Source organism: Gadus macrocephalus, chromosome 3 (assembly GCF_031168955.1).
Source record: "Gadus macrocephalus chromosome 3, ASM3116895v1".
In the NCBI taxonomy this organism is placed as follows: Eukaryota; Metazoa; Chordata; class Actinopteri; order Gadiformes; family Gadidae; genus Gadus; species Gadus macrocephalus.
The window spans coordinates 6611703-6630323 of record NC_082384.1 but is presented as its reverse complement, the minus strand read 5'-3'; the positions used below and the strand labels follow the sequence as shown (position 1 = coordinate 6630323).

Below are 18621 nucleotides of genomic sequence, written 5' to 3'. Positions count from 1 at the left end.
AGCACGGTTAGGTGTGAAAACGGCCAACGGCCACGGCCAGATGGCCTAGTGTGAGTGCACCCTAATACCACCTTTAACATGTAGCTAAGTGACATTCAAAATAAAGGTATATTACGAGGGACAAATAGTATTATTATTTTTTTAACACTTAATTTAAACATGCCAATTACAAAATATAAATACCATTTCAGGTTAAACATCTTTACAATGGGTCTTGCTCGTTGCCCGAGACAATGTCAGCCAGTCTGTCTCTTGTAACATTACCAGGGGTCTGGTTATCTGCTAGGGGGCACGGGGAGGCCATGATGACGTCACAGGGTAGGGTTGTCCCATTTGGTAGGGGATCGGTTAGGGGTAGCAATGAGGGGTAGCAATGAGCATGAGCAATGAGGGTTAGGGTTGAGACAGTGAGCAAAGAAACGGGATTGGGCCTAAGTTAAACATAAACACGGCTTCTTCCTCTTTTATATCCTGAATTCACAAATATTTTAGACTTGATAAACTTAAAGACCTTTATATTAATTTATCTTTTAACTGTAAATAGTTTTATTAAACGTATTATATTTATGCTTTTAACCCGCACACATTTTAACCCATTTTATTATTATGAACTCTATTTATTTATGAACATTTAACACAGCATTTTATTATACTGTTAATTATTTTTTATGCTCTGTAACTTATGGTTTTTGTACAGGGCTACATGGTGAAAACTTTTTACCATTTTGGACACATTTGAACTCTCTCAACATGTGAAAGAGGCTACTCATTGTAAGGGGCACACTCTAGACCTGGTTATCACAAAGGGCCTCAATGTTTCTGATCTCTCTGTGACTGATCCTTCCTTGTCTGACCACTTTTGTGTTTTCTTTAACATATCTTTTATTCCCGACATACAGACAAAATCAAATACTGTCAAAAAACGGTATATCAATGAAGATTCTAATGTACTTTTTAAAAAGGCCATCTCCTTGCTACCACCTCTCAACCCATGTTCTGCTGATGATCTTGTAGAAAACTTTAATTTGAAAATTTTGAAAGTCATAGATGTCATTGCACCTTATAAAGTTAAAACGATTTCTGGAAAGCAAAAGGCACCCTGGAGGAAAGCTGCTTCTGTAACAGCACAGAAAAAGAATGCAGGAAGGTTGAACACATCTGGCGTAAAACAAAACTTCATATTCACCATGATATCTATAAAGAGAGCCTCCGTGCCTACAATTTAGACATAAGAAATGCTAAAGAAACATTTTTCTCCAATATCATTAAAACCAACACTAATAATGCAAAAACCCTATTTGCAACTGTTGACAGACTGACCAACCCCCCAACACAAATTCCACCTGATCTCCATTCCACGCAGAAATGCAATGAGTTTGCAGCTTTTTATACTGATAAAATTGAAGGCATCAGACGCGCCATCAATATCTCCACTTCAAAAAAAAATGTTGGACTACCACCCTGTTCAGGCAAAAGTAACGTGGCAAGGATGGCATGCTTAATGTTATAGACTCTCAAAATCTTGTGGAAGCTGTGACACAACTAAAGCCATCCACCTGTTGCCTTGATACTTTACCTACCAACCTATCTAAGAAGTTTTTCGACTGCCTAGCAGTAGACATATTGCAGATAGTTAACGATAGTTATGTTATTATAACTCTAGTTCTATGATTGTAGGCGTAGCCGTCTAGGCTTCGCCTTATGGGCTTGTCCCGCACGCGCTTAAAATTCAAACTATGCACCAATCAGCGTCGGCACCGCCCACATTTCCCACAGTATCGTGTCCGTATCCTCCAAGCTTTTCTTTCAGCATTTGGAGGGTACAGCAGGTGGGAAACTAGACGGCTACGGGAACTAGAGTTATAATAACATAACTATCGTTCTATTTCATGTAGGCTACGCCGTCTAGGCTTCGCCTTATGGGCTAAGGTGAAGCTGCAAGGGGAGCCCGAACGACTTAAGTCACCAGAGCACATCAAGACTAAAAAAGCCAAGGAAATGTAAAACACAACAGCTTAATAAAAAACGAATTCCTCCTAGATCAAGCAAGGCAATGATCAAGAGAGAAAAAAGTGAGTCTGTAAAGACTCCGGCTCTAATCCGTGCTTCATGGAACCCATGAAAAGGAAAAGAAAAACCAGAGCAACACGGTTTCCATTTAGTCCGCTACCACCGGGGGTGGAGCTACGGAATCTGGCTCTCCAATAAGGGGTCTCTCTCGGCCATTTCTAATTTGAAAAAAACGGCGGGAGTGCCATACTGGCAAACAAAACCACCTGACAATTGGCGGGCCAATAGAAAAAAAAACCCTAGCCTGTTTTTCATTTGAAAAAAGGTGGGAGAGTAAGACTGGTAGTCAAGTCCAACTCGCCAGCCGGCGAGCGGAAATCCAACCACGCTGCTTTAAAGAACATGTCTATATTCTTTTAGCCGTAAAAGGGGTCCCGGACTCCAGCACAGAGTTGCCGAGTGAGTCCCTGGACATGTCGAACATGTAAAAACGGACAAAGGGGCCGGGGGAAGACCAAGACGCAGCCGCGCAGATGTCTTCCACCGAAACGCCCTTGAGAAGAGCCGTTGAAGCGGCCACGCCCCGTGTGGAGTGAGCTTTAACGCCCAACGGTGGCGCCAAGCCCTGCCGAGAGTAGGCTAAGCAAACACCCTCACATACCCAGCGAGAAAATCGCTGCTTAGAGAGAGCGCGGCCCCTGCTAGCGTCGCTATAACACACAAAAATCTGTTGTGTGGAGCGGAACGCGGCCGAGCGATTCACGTACATAGCCAATGCCCGAACCGGGCACAGGAGATGCAACTCCGCCTCCGCCTCACTAGATTGAGGCGGGGGGTGAAAAGCCTTTAGCACAATATCCCTCGACCGAAAATAACTATTTATGTTCTTCGGGAGGAACGCAGGATTAGGTCTGAGCAACGCGAAGGAGCTGTCCTCGTTTAGCAACAAGCAACTCGGGCTGACAGACAGAGCGGTTAGCTCACCGGCCCGCATGGCAGAAACCAAGGCCAACAAGAGCGCCGTCTTAAAGGACAGGGCATCCAAAGGGGCCTGAGAAAGAGGCTCGAAAGGATCCCTGGACAATCCGCGCAACACGGTGGGGAGATCCCAGCGTGGTGTAAGCACGCGTGAAACAGGCCTAACCCGTCTAGCCCCACGCAAGAATCTCTTGACCATTGGATGGCTGAAGATCGGTCCACCATCACAGCCTGCATGGCCAGCCGAAACGGCTGCCGCATAGACCTTGATAGTGGAGAAGGCCAAACCTTTCACCAATAAGTTTTGCAGAAACGAAAGCACGCTTCCCACCTTGCATTGAATTGGGACAGCGTGGTTCCTCTCACATCAATTAGAGAAGGCGCACCACTTCGCCTCATATAGGGAAGAAGTAGAAGGCGCACGAGCACTCTGAATAGTGTTGATAACCGTCTCAGGCAAACCTTTGCCTTGCAGGATCAACCTCTCAGGAGCCAAACCAACAGCCGTCCCGAGACATAGGGCGGGTGGTGCACCGTCCCGTTGGCCTGTGAAGGCGCATCCGGCCTGAACGGTACCGGCCACGGCGCCGACCGTGAGAGCGCGGCCAGCTCTGGAAACCACAGACCTGAACGGTTCTCCGGGGCCACTATTATCAGGGACAGTCTCTCCTGTCTGACCCGTTCCAGAAGAGGAAGGATCAGCTGGAGCGGGGGAAACGCATACAAGAGAGCCCGCGGCCAAGGTGTGTGTGCCAACGCATCTACCCCCGACGGGGGGAGATCCCGAGGGCTGAGGGAGAACCACCACCTGCAGTGCGTGTTCTCCCTGGACGCGAAGAGGTCCACCTGCGCCGTCCCGAACTTCTGCCAGATCAGTCTGACAATGTCGGGATGTAACCGCCACTCGTCACCGCGGGGACCGCCTCGAGACATGAGGTCCGCCCCAAAGTTCTGGGCGCCCGCGATATGCAGGGCTCTCAGACTGAGGAGATACTGGTGAGCTCAAAGCCAGAGCTCGACCGCCTTTCGGTGGAGAGCAGGGGAGCGGACTCCCCCCTGTCTGTTGATGTACGCCACCACCGACACACTGTCTGTCCTGATCAGAACGTGGCGGCCGCGCACCAGGTGAAAGAAATGCAACAGCACTTTTCTCACAGCGTCGAGCTCCAACACATTTATGTGTGGTGCAGGGGGCGTGCGCCACTCGTCTCCGACCGAGTGAGAGAGGCACGTTCCTCCCCAACCCGTCAACGAGGCGTCCGTGAAGACCACTACGTAGGACGCCACCCTGCCCAGGGGAACACCCCTGAGAAGGGCGGAGGGTCTTTTCCAACATTCCAGGTCTGGCGACACCGAACGAGGAACGAGTAGCACCCTAAGCTTGTGTCGCCTGGGGTCCAACCTTTGGCGAGTAAACAACCGCTGGAGTCTGCGCATAAAAAGCAGACCCAGGGGGACCACAGGGTGGGCAGCTGCCATCAGCCCTAACAGGCCTATGGTGGACAATGCGGTCATGTTTCTGCGAAAGCGAAAACGGGAGAGCGCCGACAGGATGGCGTCTCGCCGAGGAGGCGAAAGCATCGCAGTCATGGTGGCTGAGTCTGGGCAAAGCCCCAAGTAGACTGTCTGCCGGCTGGGGAGCGGGAGCACTTCTCCCAGTTGATGGCAAAACCCAGGAAGGAGAGATGGTTTATCACCAACATGGTGTCCCTTCTCGCGGTCTCCTCTGAGTCGCTCAGAATAAGCAGGTCGCAGAAGAGAATCCTCTTTCCCTGACGCCTGAGCGGTTCCAACGCCGTCTCCACACACTTTGAGAAGGTGCGCGGAGCCAGGGAGTAGCCGAACGGCAGACACTGGTACTCGTACGCCATCCCCATAAAAGCAAAGCGGAGAAACTTCCTGTGCGCCTGCCGAACAGGGACGTGGAAGTAAGCATCCTTGAGATCCAAGGATGTGAACCAATCGCCCTCTCTCACACACCGGAACAACGCTCCGACAGTGAGCATTCTGAACTTCCTCGTGGCAACGAATCTGTTGAACACGCGAAGATCCAGAATAGGTCTCTTTTCCCCTGACTTCTTGGAAACCAGGAAGTAGCGGGAATAAAACCCTAGGTGAGACTCGTGGGGGGGAACGACAGTGATGGCCCCCTTCACCAAGAGACGGGCCACCTCTGCTGCCAGAGCCGTGCTCGCAGCCGGGTCCCGTAGCGTGGTCTCCACCAACCCCATAAAGGGTGGGGGACGACGCTTGAATTGTATGGGATGGCCCCATCTCAACGTGGTGTCCAACCACAATGGCAGAACGCACCGCTCTTGCCAACACGCATAGCGGTCGGAGAGCGGGCGAGCCGACAGCTGAGGAAGACCGTCTAGGAATAACCCTTATTCCTCGGCCCCTACCGCCTCCACACTGTGTGTGAACCAAGGGGGGCTTCCCATGAAAGGGAGGAGGCTCAGCGAGCATAGGAGACGTACCAGAACCAGCCGCTGTAGAAACAACGAGCTGTCCAGACGCCGCGCTCGTGCCCGTTGAACAGGGAGCGAGCCGTCCGGCCGCCGCACCTGTGCGCATGCGCTGTCCGCAGGCTGTAGCCACAGCGCACGGACCCGTCTCCTCACCTTCCACAAACTGATGAAGGGAGGTAGAGGGGATAATGTGGGGAACCAGGAGACCGGTTAAAGCGGCCGTATCCACGGGCTCGTGCAACGAGTTTCTGATCCGTCCACGAGGCTCCAAGGGACGCCGCTTCTTAGAAGCAGGTGAACCAGAGGCCATGTGAACACGCCGACCGACCGCCACCCTACAGCCACCGGGCTGAGGGGGGGAAAGAGGCAACATGGAGGAACGCACCACAAGCGTAGGACGCAGGTGGCCTAAGAAATATCGCTCTTTAGATACGGCCAAACGGTCTTTACTTTTTTCTTTATTAGGGAAGGAAAAAGTAGGAGCACCTTCCGGAACTTCCCGGTCCGTGGCGCTGCTCTCCCCGTCTGCGACAGTGGCGGCTGCGGCTGCTGCTGCGGCACCGGGGCTGGAGTCGGAGGCGGCCCCTTGGAACACTGGGACCGGCCTGGACCCCGCTTCCTCCCAGCCTGCTGGTGGGAGGAGCCCGTGAGAATCGCCCCGAACCGGGAACGATTCTCACGGACAGACTGCTGGTGCGCGAGCACCTCGGATAACCGGGGACCAAATAGGCCATCCGGCGCTAATGGACCCTGGACGAGGCTGGCCCGCTCTCGTTCCGGCACCGCAGTGTGGGAGAGCCATATGACCCTCTGGATCATGGTAGCCCACGCCATATGCCAGCCGGCCGAAACGGTTATCGGCTGGCATAGCTGGAGGATGGCGCTGGAAAAGCGGGGAAACCGCCAGCCAAAAATATAAGTGCCAAAAATACATTTAGTTAACTATTAATAAATATTAATACAATATTAGTTAATAGATTGTTTTCTATTTGTTAAAACATTCACATACAGATTGTATGCAAACAACTAATATTTAATTAATGATGAAAAAACTATTAACTTGTGCCAAATTATATTTTAGTAACAATTAACAAATATTAACAAAGGGTTAGGTAATGACTAGTTTGCTATTTATTATGGCACCTTATTATAAAGTGTTACCGATCCTTCTTATCAGTTAACCTCCCTCTACGCTGGTTGAGAAAGGAATTGCAAAAAATGTAATATGCTAATCATAAAATATATATTTTTATACTTACAATCTTTTAAAAAAGGTTTAGCTTCGTGCACGCTACCATTTAATCTAAAGGAATCCATGGAAATGGATTCTGATGGTGCTAATCCAGCAGCCAACAGCCCAGTATTGAACCATTCTGTCTTTCTTTTCAAAGCCTTTTGCTGTGGAGAGAGGTGAAACATAAATAATTTGAATAGTTTGAACATTAAAAGAAGCTTTAAACACATTATCATCTATGTTCAAAGGGTCAAGTGAGACGATCCAGGATCTACAAGCAAAGCTAGACTCTCTGCTGATCATTCAAAAGAGTCTGGTTGCCTTTAGGAGAGAGGGATCTGGGCTTACCTTGACATCATCCTCTCAATAACTTTCTTGACCCATGGAGCTTCAGCATCCAGACAGACCCCTTGGCCCTTCTTTTTCAGAGTGGCACTGAAACACCAAAAATTAAGCAGACATTGAGTAGTAAAATACACTTCTCATATCCCAACAAGGTTCAAGGAAAAATCTCCATTAAATGTAAGAGGTTAACAAAAAAGTAGACTTGAGTAGACTTAGATCACCTCAACACATATGCCTATGGCACACCCTCTTAATGTTATCAATCACATGAATTAAGATAATTAGGACGTACCTTCAGTAATGGTCAACAAGGCCAAGAGAACCAGTAGAGTAGCTGATGGGGATTTTGCTGCTTAAAATCTTCATATTTAGAATACAATTACAATTTTAATAACTGAGGTTTTCTGATCGGTTAATCGTTATTTTTCTTCACTCTCCCTTAGCTGCACCTTTCACTCTCACTGCTGATAACTCTGACTCTGCAAAAAGAGAGTCCCGCGTTTTAAAGCTTTCCTGTTCCTCGCAGCAAACTCTCAAGGAAGCATGGGGCAATCCGGGAACATTGTCATTGGGAATTGACAGTCAGAGTTCATGTGCTGTTAGCCAGACATCTACCGGAAGAAGAGCCTCTGTTCATTTCCACACAGGACTGTATTGTGATCAGCCCTGGTCACAATACTTATGACCAGTATTTGTCAAAATACAAAGTTAATCTGTTTAGATAATCATTATTTAAACTTAATTTAGTTCAACACCATCATTAAAGTAGTCTATTTCAAAAAGGAACATGGGCCGAATCTTGACAGGATCATGATTACTACTAATACAAGATAACATCTTGTTGGAGTGTGTGTGGATGATGGCTGGTTTAACCAGCATCAACTGGGCCAAGTCAGACTAATTGGACTCTTTGGCTGGGAAAGGCTGCACACCTGTTTTGTTTTGCATTGAGAACGCAATGTGCACAGGTTAAACCACACTGTAAAAAATTAAAAGTTGAGCAAACTCAAAATTGCAAGGCAACTTACTGCAATAAATGTTTAGTTTTGAGCCCATCAAAAAGGTCATTTTCTTCTTTAGACAAACTTGAAAGTTAGAGTTATACCAACTAAGATTTTTATATTTTACAAACTCAAAAAAATAAGTCAGGGGTGTTAACTTAATATTTCAAATTAAGGTTAATATTATATGTAAAAAAATAATAATAATTCAAAGAATGCAAAACGAGTTTTAAATTCACTTTATTAAAATTAATAATTTGAAACTTCCATTTTAAATTTCTGAATGCCAGACAGCTTCAGCAGCAGAGAATCGCTGTCTAAATGCAGCAAACCAAAGTGCAGAACAAGTTTGACATTATGGTCAAACTTGTTCTGCACGAGACGGGAGCCCAGGTTAAACGGTGACGCAACTCTCGTGCCTCTTACACCGCACGATCCCGAGAGCTGCCTTTAATTAACACTCACCCGCAACACACAGCGCACCGCACACCCAACCAACGGACATGCAAGTCTCGGTAACGGTGGCGGCAACACGCACAATAAACAACACACAAACAATAAAGACCCCAAACCCGTTAACCCAACTTAACCTAACAGAAACAAATTGACAAATGGCAATAAACCCCTTTTTCCCAACCGGCATCACGAATACCCAGACTCCCCGGGGGGTAGTGTCGAAATGCGCATGTGCACCGTAGTTGGCCCAGCCTCAGACAGAGTCTGACTTAAACCCGTGTGTCTTGCTAACAAAGAGACTACAGTGAGCCCAACTCTTGACCCAAAACTCAACATTGTTGGTTGGACTAAATTGCATTGCACAGTTGACATGAATACTTAATGTGTTATATTAATTTTACTCAGAAATCATAATGAGACCAACAATTTTAAGTTTTCGTTTGTACAGTGCAGCAATCCCCACAATTAGGGAGAGATTTTCTACATGGCAGCATGGAGCACCAGGCCCTTTATCATTATCTGCAAACCGGCTTCAACATCTCCACCCTGTGTCATTAGTCTAAAGGAGAACAAAAAAGTCACTCTCATGGTCTCTTATCCTGTTCACTCCTCTCCTAATTGACCAATATAGCAAGCAGTGTATATTTGCTTTTATTCTGAAAAATATTTATACTGTTTAAAATGTAATGTTCTGTATAAGACCAGACTGAACATACAGAGAAGGACAATAAAATCACTGTCTTATAATGATCTAACAGATAAATAAAAACGTATGTAAGGCCAACTGCATGACTTTATTCATAAATAAACAAAACATGCACGGCATTTTCATTGTTGTTATATTTTATTTTAAATAGATACATATTTCTTCAAAAGCCTGTACGTTTAATAATAATAAATTGATAAATAAAACGAATAAATAGGTCTTACATGTCCACCAACAACAACAAAACTGAACCGGTACTTGAAGAATTTTCAAAACATTTTCCAAGATGTACAATTGAGAAAAGAAGGGAAGACTACTTCAGAGGTAGGTAAAACAATTCTCTTATAAAGAAATATGCTAATAATGAAACACAACATCTTCATGTTTCATGCAACAATTATAATAGGTATAGCATAATAGTGCAGGGCACTATTTCACCATGAACATAACATAAATAGTCTGACAACCACACAAGCAACTCAGTGACCTTGCCTCCTCATGGTAATACTACTTCTGATGGTGTTCGTCCACAAACAGCCCAGCATTGAACAAACCATTGAATTCTGGAGATTTCAATGCCTTCTGCTGTGGAGAGAGGTGGAAAATAAATGATTAGTTTGAGCATTCAAAGAAGCTTTCAACATATCCTCTATGTTCAAAGGGTCAAGTTACACAATCCAGGATCTACAAGTAAAGCGTCACTTGTGCTGATAATTCAAGCGTAGTTCTGGACCTATGAAACAGAGAGTCTGGTTGCCTTTAGGAGAGAGGGATCTGGGCTTACCTTGAAATCATCCTCTCAATAACATTCTTGACCCATGGAGCATCAGCATCCAGACAGACCTCTTGGCCCGTCCTTTTCAGAGTGGCACTGCAACACCAAACAAGAAGCAGACAATGAGTAAGAACGATCACTTAATGAGTAAGAACGATCAGCAGAGAGTCTAGCTTTGCTTGTAGATCCTGGATCGTCTCACTTGACCCTTTGAACATAGATGATAATGTGTTTAAAGCTTCTTTTAATGTTCAAACTATTCAAATTATTTATGTTTCACCTCTCTCCACAGCAAAAGGCTTTGAAATATCCCAACAAGGTCCAAGGAAAGATCTCCATACCATTTGAGAGTTTAACATCACTGTAGAGAGAGGTATTGTGAGCAAAATATTTCTGAGGAGGACTCACATGATCTCAGTTTCTTCACAGTGTGAATTGGCCGGAATGATCTCCACCTTCCCGATGTGACGACCAATCTGACGGCTCTCTGTCTGGATGCAGCGGCAGCGCAGTTCCATCCCCAACCCCCTCAGACTTATTCCTGTAAGGAGACAAAAGTTAGGGTAGACTTACATCACCTTAAGACACGTGTCTATTGCATACCCTCTTACTCTTAACAATCACATGAACATAGAAGCATAATGACCTACCTTCAGTAATGGTCAGCAAGACCAGGAGAACCAGTAGGGAGCTGATGGGGATTTTGCCGCTTGTCATCTTCATTTCCAGAAAACAATCAAACTTTAAACAGAGGTTTTCTGATCTTCCAATGTTTGACAGGTTCTTCGCTACTTTTCTTCTCTCTGCTTAGACAGCTCTTGTCACTTTCACTGCTGAATAACTCTGGCACTGAGGAAGAGAGTTCCGCCTTTTAAAGCTGTGAGATGACTCACAGCCAGCTCTAAGGAAGCATGGCGCAATCCAGCAATGTCATGAAAGGGAATTTACAGACATGGCTCATGTGCCGGCTTCTGCATCAAGATCAGCCTCAGGTTTTTTCCACACAGGATGTACAGTTATTGTGACAAGTAATTTTCACCATACTTGTGACCAGTACTTCTACAATATAAACTATTAAGCAGTGAAGAAAATAAATGTTTTTAAACTTGATTTAGTTCAACAGCCTCATTGAAGTCTGTTACCACAAGGGACATGGCAGGATCTTTCCTCTATGAGAGGTTTGAAACCAAAATGAAGACTGATGTCTTTTTCAACTATTTATGATAAGGTAATCTTTTTATTATGAATCAGTATGAGGGGTAGAAGTATATTAATTCACAACTACGATTAATGCTTATATAAGATAAGGTCAAATGTACTTTATCAAACCCAGAATATTTTTTAGGAACTACCACTATTACTACTACCCCTACCAATACTCATAACAATAACATTAATAACAAAAGCTTTATCCTTTTGTTGATGTTGTTTTTAATAATATTAGTGGTTTTAATAAATGAATATAACCGCAAGCAGTGACTAACGGGGTCCGAGCAAAATTAAAACTCAAGAACACACTAATGGAAGATATATAAATATGACATATAATTATGAAGGAAAGATGTTCCACCTGATGCAGTACTGTGCCTTGGCTTTCAGGTGAGCTGCAGGGCAATAGCCGAATGTCATGTCCAGCTTTTTCATAATGCTCTAATCGGAATTCGAACTCTCAATCAAAGGCTCACCTGTACAAGGCATTATCCCATTGAGCCACTTATAAACCTGAACTGCAGCCTCATTCACATGGTCAAAATGTCTATTGATAAGCACACAACATCCAGAAAACTCAAAGCACACATTTCTCAAGTGAATTAAGGGCTTTCTTAAAAGCATATACCTTAAAAATCTTTGAAACTGTGGGGAAATTAAATATTTGTAGTCAACAACACTAACAGAAGAAATATAACTAAGACAGAGTTAATTAGGAAGGAAAAATGGTTAACGCAGAGGTTTCCCTTTAATACCATACTGTGTCTTGGCAGTCATATTCTTTCAGGTGCTGTTCAATGTTGTTTCTTAAATGAGCGGCAATGACAGAATGTCATGTTCAGCTTGTTCATATTGCTGTAATCAGGATTCAAACTCTCAACCTAGGATCACCAGTACATGATATTATCCCATTGAGCCACTGACATTCCTGAACTGCATGAAGCCTCATTCACATGTTGAAAATGTCTATTGAAGCACACAACATCAAGAAAACTCCAAGCACACATTTCACAAGAAAATTAAGGGCTTTCTGAAAATTTGCACTGTTAATGGTATCCACCTAATGATAGCCGTATAGTAGTTAGATAAAAAAAAAATGGTCATATGGGCAAAATGGGTTGAGACTGTGGACGCTTGGCTTTTCTATGAAATTGTGGGAAAAGTAAACATTTTTAGAGCAGAAGACCAGGGTGAAAGAAATGCATCTGATTTTAGGGATTTATATGATGAAAGAATTTTGAGTCCAGGTATATCTGTTAAAGAGAAATAAGGCTACATTAGGGTGCAGTACCAAAATTTAGGTTTATGGGTAGTGGGGGGTATTGGTATCCACCATTGATGCGTAATGGCGGCGGAAGGAGGTAGAGGTGCTGCTGGTGGTGTAAGAACTCGAACAAAACCTGATATATACACAACCGATGAAGGGAAAGTTATTGTGGAAGACGAACTCTTAAACTTTCTTGTTGTCAAAATGAAAAAACTATGTCAAGATGACATTGTTTTAATGGTTGTAAACCACTTCGGCTCCGAGTGGATTGAGAACTCCAAGAGAGTGCTGTTTGAACTCTGCCCAAACACTCAGCGCAATGTGACACACAAAGGTGCGCAAAAAGACGCAAACAATGTCAAAAGTTGTTTGGAACTGCTTTACGAGGTTGGTGAAAATGTCCCTCGTTTTGTGTCTCATTACCTCGACAAACTCCCGCCAGTGACTTTCAATAGCCTGGATGTTTCTTGCCTGCTTGGCAGGATTGAACATCTTAGCGCAGAGGTCGCAGTTATGAAGCAGGCTATGTTTACGCAGACAAGTGCCTGCGAGGATCTCCGTTTGGTAACAGTGGATATTAGACAACGCCTGTGCGTGATCGAGAAGCCTGGTACGAGTGGAGTGGCTGCGCCTACTCCCCTGGCTCTTGAGGGGAACCAGGCCGGCGGAAGCTGGGAGACCTCCAGCCGGGGCTCGGACAGTGAAACCCCGGCCCCTGACAGGACTACCACCGCAGCAATGGGAGCCACGAATGCGAATGGCGCGGTGGTGTCACCCAAGTGGACCCGTGTGGTGAAGGAGGGTCGCCGGTTAAAACATGCCACTGGGAAGTCTCCTATGCCGAAGAAGACAAGCGGGATTGTTGGAACGGGTGCTGGGGGAAGCATACAAGCCGTAACAACAAAGTCGGTAAGTGTTTTTGCTACACGCTTCTCGCCTGACTTGGAGCCGGACTCACTGGCTAGTTACTTGAAAGAGAAACTAGGCCGTGACGTCACTTGTGAAAAGATCGACACTGTACAGACCCGGTTCAGCTCATTCAAAATAACCGCCGTATGCAGGTGGGTGAAATGTACGAGCCCCAGCTGTGGCCTGAAGGGACTTTTGTGAGGCGCTTCTTTGAGGTGCGGAAACCCAGGGTTGCCGCAGGTCCAGTGGGTGATCATGCAAGGAATATGATGTCTGTGAACGAGACTGTAATGTAGATATGTCTGTGTCTCCTATGACTGGTATTGGAGTTGTGTCATACAACTCTTGTGGCCTGCGCCTCGGACATGGGGCAGGGGACAAAGCGCAGCGAATTGTAATTTACAAGCTCTTGGAGAATACAGACATGCAAGAAACATTTTTAGCGAAACAAGACCTAGATCAACTGAACACTGTTAATAGTGATTTCCATGGGGCAGGGGAGTCCACTACAGATCTAAGCACTGGAATACTGCGGGCAGAATCCCTGGGGGAGTGGCCATACTTTGGCATAAGAAATACGACCCACTGATCAGGGTGATTAGGCTTGAGATTGACTGGGGTATTGCCATCAAAGTTGGACATAATGGCAAAGCTTTTGTTATTTTAAAGGTCCCATGACATGCTATTTTATGTATTCTTTAATATAGGTATTAGTGGGCAACTAACACAGTATTCAAAGACGTTCCCGAAATTCAGCCGTGGTGCAGAGTTACAGCCACTCCGAGCCAGTCGCACATTGAGCTTCCCCCAAATGCGCTGTTTTGGTGTCTGTAGCTATAATGCAAATGAGGAGGAGGGAGGCGGGTCAAGGAGGAGGGTGGGGGTGTGGCCCTGAGCAGCTTGCAGCCACGGTACCATGTACCGCTCTGTTTACAGTGGATGTATCGCAATGGCGAGGCGCACACAGCCTTTAGCCGTGTTCTGTAATTATTCTAGAACACACGGGAGTCCTGGAGCCCTATATCTAAATATTATCATATAGCCTACATAGATATCTATATCATATAATATATATTATAACGGCCAAAAGCTGTGTGAGCCGATATTATGAATCTCAAACGACCGCGTTGGGTTCTCCGACGTTCCTGGTTCTTCAACGTCCTCATCAATGTGAAGTAGACTGAACCGCGACAAGGAGGAGAAAGGGATCGTTGCCGGGCAGCGCTTAGGCACCTCCGCCTCCGGCGGTGGTCCCTCAGCGGGTCTCAAGCTGGAGACATTCGCCGCCAACAATCCCTTTCTCCTCCATGTCGTGGTTCATGTTCTTGAGGGAGTCAAAGCCAAAGTTCCTTCCCCCCAATTAATTCTCAACCTTGGCTGAGATAACCCCCAATACGAGTCTCGTTGTAGAAATACCAGAGACGAGAGTCCGACAGAACGGTTATCCAAATAACAAGAAAGTGTACAACACTTGCGTTACAGTCCTGGAGCTCTATATCTAAATAATATCATATAATACATAGAAATCTATATCATTTAATACATATTATCACGGCCAAAAGCTGTGTGCGCCTCCAGACGATATAATGAATCACAAACGACTTTGTCGGGTTCTGCGACGTCTCTGGTTCTTCCACTTTCACATCAACCTGAAGTCGACTGAACCGCGCGCTGCCTGCTCCCGGCTCCCGGCTGTACTTCAGCCAAGCCAAAGTTCCTTTCCCCCAATTCCTTCTCAACCATGGCTCAGATAACATCCACAACAGTCTCGTTGTGGAAATACAAGACACGTCAAAGATCCGACAAGAAACACTTGCGTTACAGTGTGTGTATTCACACACACACACAAACACACACGTGTGGCGCTCGCACGGTCGAGTCTCATTGGCGGGCCAACGTCTCTGGGCGGGCCAGGCAGAGTAAGGGGAGGAGCTGAGATTCCTGATGACGTCAACAATACAGACATTCCAAATCAGCGCACTTGAGCCTCCGTTTTTTCAAAGGCGAGCAGAACAGCTAGTGCTCGTTTTACACCAAACGCAAGTTTTAGCCATTGGGGGACCATAGGCAGGCTAGGGGAACTCATATTTATGTTATAAAACCTCATAAAGTGAGATTTTCATGTCATGGGACCTTTAAACGATTCGGAAGGTAAACCTTCCGAATCCAAATTGACAACATAGCATGTAGGATCCCTTCCCAGCAGATGTAGCGCTAATCCCTGTCATCCTTGACCAAAGAGATTTACCCTATATTTTAATAGGTGTAGTCCTACTTGTACAGTTTATCAAGATTACTTTATTTTATTTTATTATTATTCTCCTTCTTTATCATATCCATATTTATTCAATTATTCTTTCCTGTGTGAAAATAATATGAATCACTTAGTTAATAGCAACACCTTCTTTAGTCCAATTGCATTAGATTATCATCACTGTTGTCCTAGTAAAGTATCAACGTTATTGTCCTTATAACCTCCTCATGAACTTTGATGTTCTTCATCCTGAATGATAACTGTGTCAGGATGTTCGTCATCCTGAATAAAAAACAAAACCACTGCGTGTCTCCCTGTGACTCTCTCCCTCCCTCAGGAGAACACGCTCTCTCTCCCTCCTCAGTACGGGGTGCTGTTTGGTGCAAGACAACAGATAAGGGTGTCTCCCTCCCACGTTGGGTGCGGCCATAACGCCTTGAAAGCGAGCGTGCTCTGGGGGCTGGGTGTGAGAGAAACCATGGGTAGTTCCTTTTCTCGGCCAGCAGAGGGGTTGTTCAGGTGAAACCTATGGACAGAGACTACAAAGAACTTCAAACATGGCAGACAGGGAACTACAAATTTATCAAAGCCTGAAAACTCAACAGAGCTCTACCTGCATTCCTTGGATATGTGGTATTTTATGGCGTATGGCCACCACACGCTTTCAGTTGAACACACTCTATTTCCTTTCTCTGTACTGTGTGTTAGTGTGTCTCTCTGTACTGCCTGAATGGTGTAGGTCGATAAATAGGGGGGGAAATGTGTTCTCTCTCTCTCACCCTTCCTCACTCCCCTTAGGGTCAAGCAGCAGCTAGGACCGTTAACAGATAAGCCTGGAATGCAACATCCTGAACTATCCATCATGGAACAAGGCCTAATAACTATCTCTCACACACAAAAAGATCCTTCTGTCCCTTCATTCCCAAATAACTTTTCACTTTATTATATATAACTTAATACTGCTCCCCCTTTCCAAATTTCTATATACACAAAACTACGAAGCTGACCACCGAAATTGGTACAGGCCTCGTCAGGCCGAACCAAAACACCCTCACAGGTTCTAACTTCCATACAATTCTAGGGAGGGGAACTACAACATGAGGTGGAGTAGAGGACTTCAAATATGGTGGACGGGGACCTCAAATGGGAGGACTACACATATGGGAAAGGGGATTACACTCTGGGCCTGAAAACTCAACAGAGTCCCTTCTCGTGGTCCTGAAACAACCGTTCATTGTTAGAAAAACACGCACTCTATCGCTACCTCCAACTGTCTAGAGGGAAAATGGTCCCTCTCGATCGTCCTCCGACTTTAGCTCTCCTTGCTATCTCTCCTTGCTATCTCTCTCGCTCCCTCACACAAACGCACATTCACACTGACTTCACACACGGCTCCTCTCATTCTGTCTCCCGCAGACGCACACAGAAACATATCAACAGACTTCTCATTCTGTCCCTCGCAGACGCACACAGAAGCATATCAACGGACCTCTCATTCTGTCTCCCGCAGACGCACACAGAAACATATCAACAGACTTCTCATTCTGTCCCTCGCAGACGCACACAGAAACATATCAACAGACTTCTCACTCTGTCCCTCGCAGACGCACACACAGAAACATCACCTCTTGCGTACACGCGCACAGACAGAGTCGCTCACAGCCTTTCTCTCTCTCTCACGCGCATACACACACTGTCTCTCTGTTTCTCTCTTTCACCCGCACACACACACTGTCTCTCTGGTCGTGAAGGTGGGGGTGAGAGGTCTCTGCTATCCCTAGTCTGCGTCAGTTCAGGTGTCTGTCCGTCAGTCCCCGCATATGCAATGAATATATGGCCAAGAAATCGTTGTGCTTCTTCGGGCACCTCAGATTCACTTATCAAGGGCGGCGAGCCTTAGGCCTCGAGGGTGTTCTTTCACCACGCAACAAGCCTAGTTTATCTTATTGTCATTTACCTTTTTCCTCTGGGTGCCACTCATGCCCCAGGCATACCGTTTCCTCTGCAAAGGGACTCTAACCCTCTTAAGACACCGGTGGGGATAACAACCCTCTTTAAAACGCCGGTGGGGATCCTAACCCTCTTTAAAACGCCGGTGGGGATAACAACCCTCTTTAAAACGCCGGTGGGGATACAACCCTCTTTAAAACGCCGGTGGGGATACAACCCTCTTTAAAACGCCGGTGGGGATACAACCCTCTTTAAAACGCCGGTGGGTTTATTACACATCCATTACTTGGCCATCGGTAGTCTTGTATCACTATGCCCGATTCATTCTTATAGGCCCAACCAACGAACACATAACACAAACATGATAATATATAGTCAGGTCAAGGCCGGAGCCGAAGGCCCCATTTCTCAGCCAGGCAGATGGTGGACACTCAGACAATGCACCAGTCATCCTCAAGAACGGGAGAGCCACATTAATCTATCACACAAGAGACACTTTGAGGTGCTCTCCCCCGTTAGGAGGAACACAAGAGATACACATGCATATACTAGGGGCCTGGGAGCCAAGGTCAAGCAAAAACACACAAAACCACACACACCTCAAACGCACACACCTCATCGAGAGGAGGATACAGCATAAGACTGTATCACACTGGGACTCTTGATCTTCTTCTGAAGCAGACCTTCCACGGAGGCGAAGCTCTGGACGAACCATCAGCGCTGATTAGGGACTTAGACATATTCGATCTCTCACGCTTTATGACTCTGTATAACCGTTGCCACTTTACTTAATAAATCCAAGGTCCTCGTGCCGACAGACTTTATTACCTCTCCGTCTCATTTCATCTGGTCCAGTAACTAGACAGACCGTTTTTCCCCTCAATTTGGTGACCCCGACGTGATTTTTTCTGAATTGAACCGCAACTGGGAAACGAGAGACGGAGAGCGGCACGACCTCGGGACCCCGGAGCACCGGACCGATTCCTGCAGTCTCACCTCGCGGCCGCCCAACAAAAGGTAGGCAGAACCTGTTGATAAAATCCAAACTCTGCATAGTTA

At 45.9% G+C, this 18621-nt stretch overlaps 1 protein-coding gene across 1 annotated transcript; it reads right to left on the bottom strand.

Moving 5' to 3' along the window:
• Window positions 1–9317: 9317 nt before the first annotated feature.
• LOC132453847 (interleukin-8-like) lies at window positions 9318–10821 on the bottom strand. The gene is made up of 4 exons (XM_060046862.1): window positions 10624–10821; window positions 10382–10514; window positions 9983–10069; window positions 9318–9783 (listed from the first exon to the last, which is right to left on the bottom strand). Exons 1-4 carry the CDS (start codon window positions 10694–10696, stop codon window positions 9771–9773), a joined length of 306 nt encoding a protein of 101 aa, XP_059902845.1. The 5' UTR covers window positions 10697–10821; the 3' UTR covers window positions 9318–9770.
• Between the last annotated feature and the right edge of the window lie 7800 nt (window positions 10822–18621).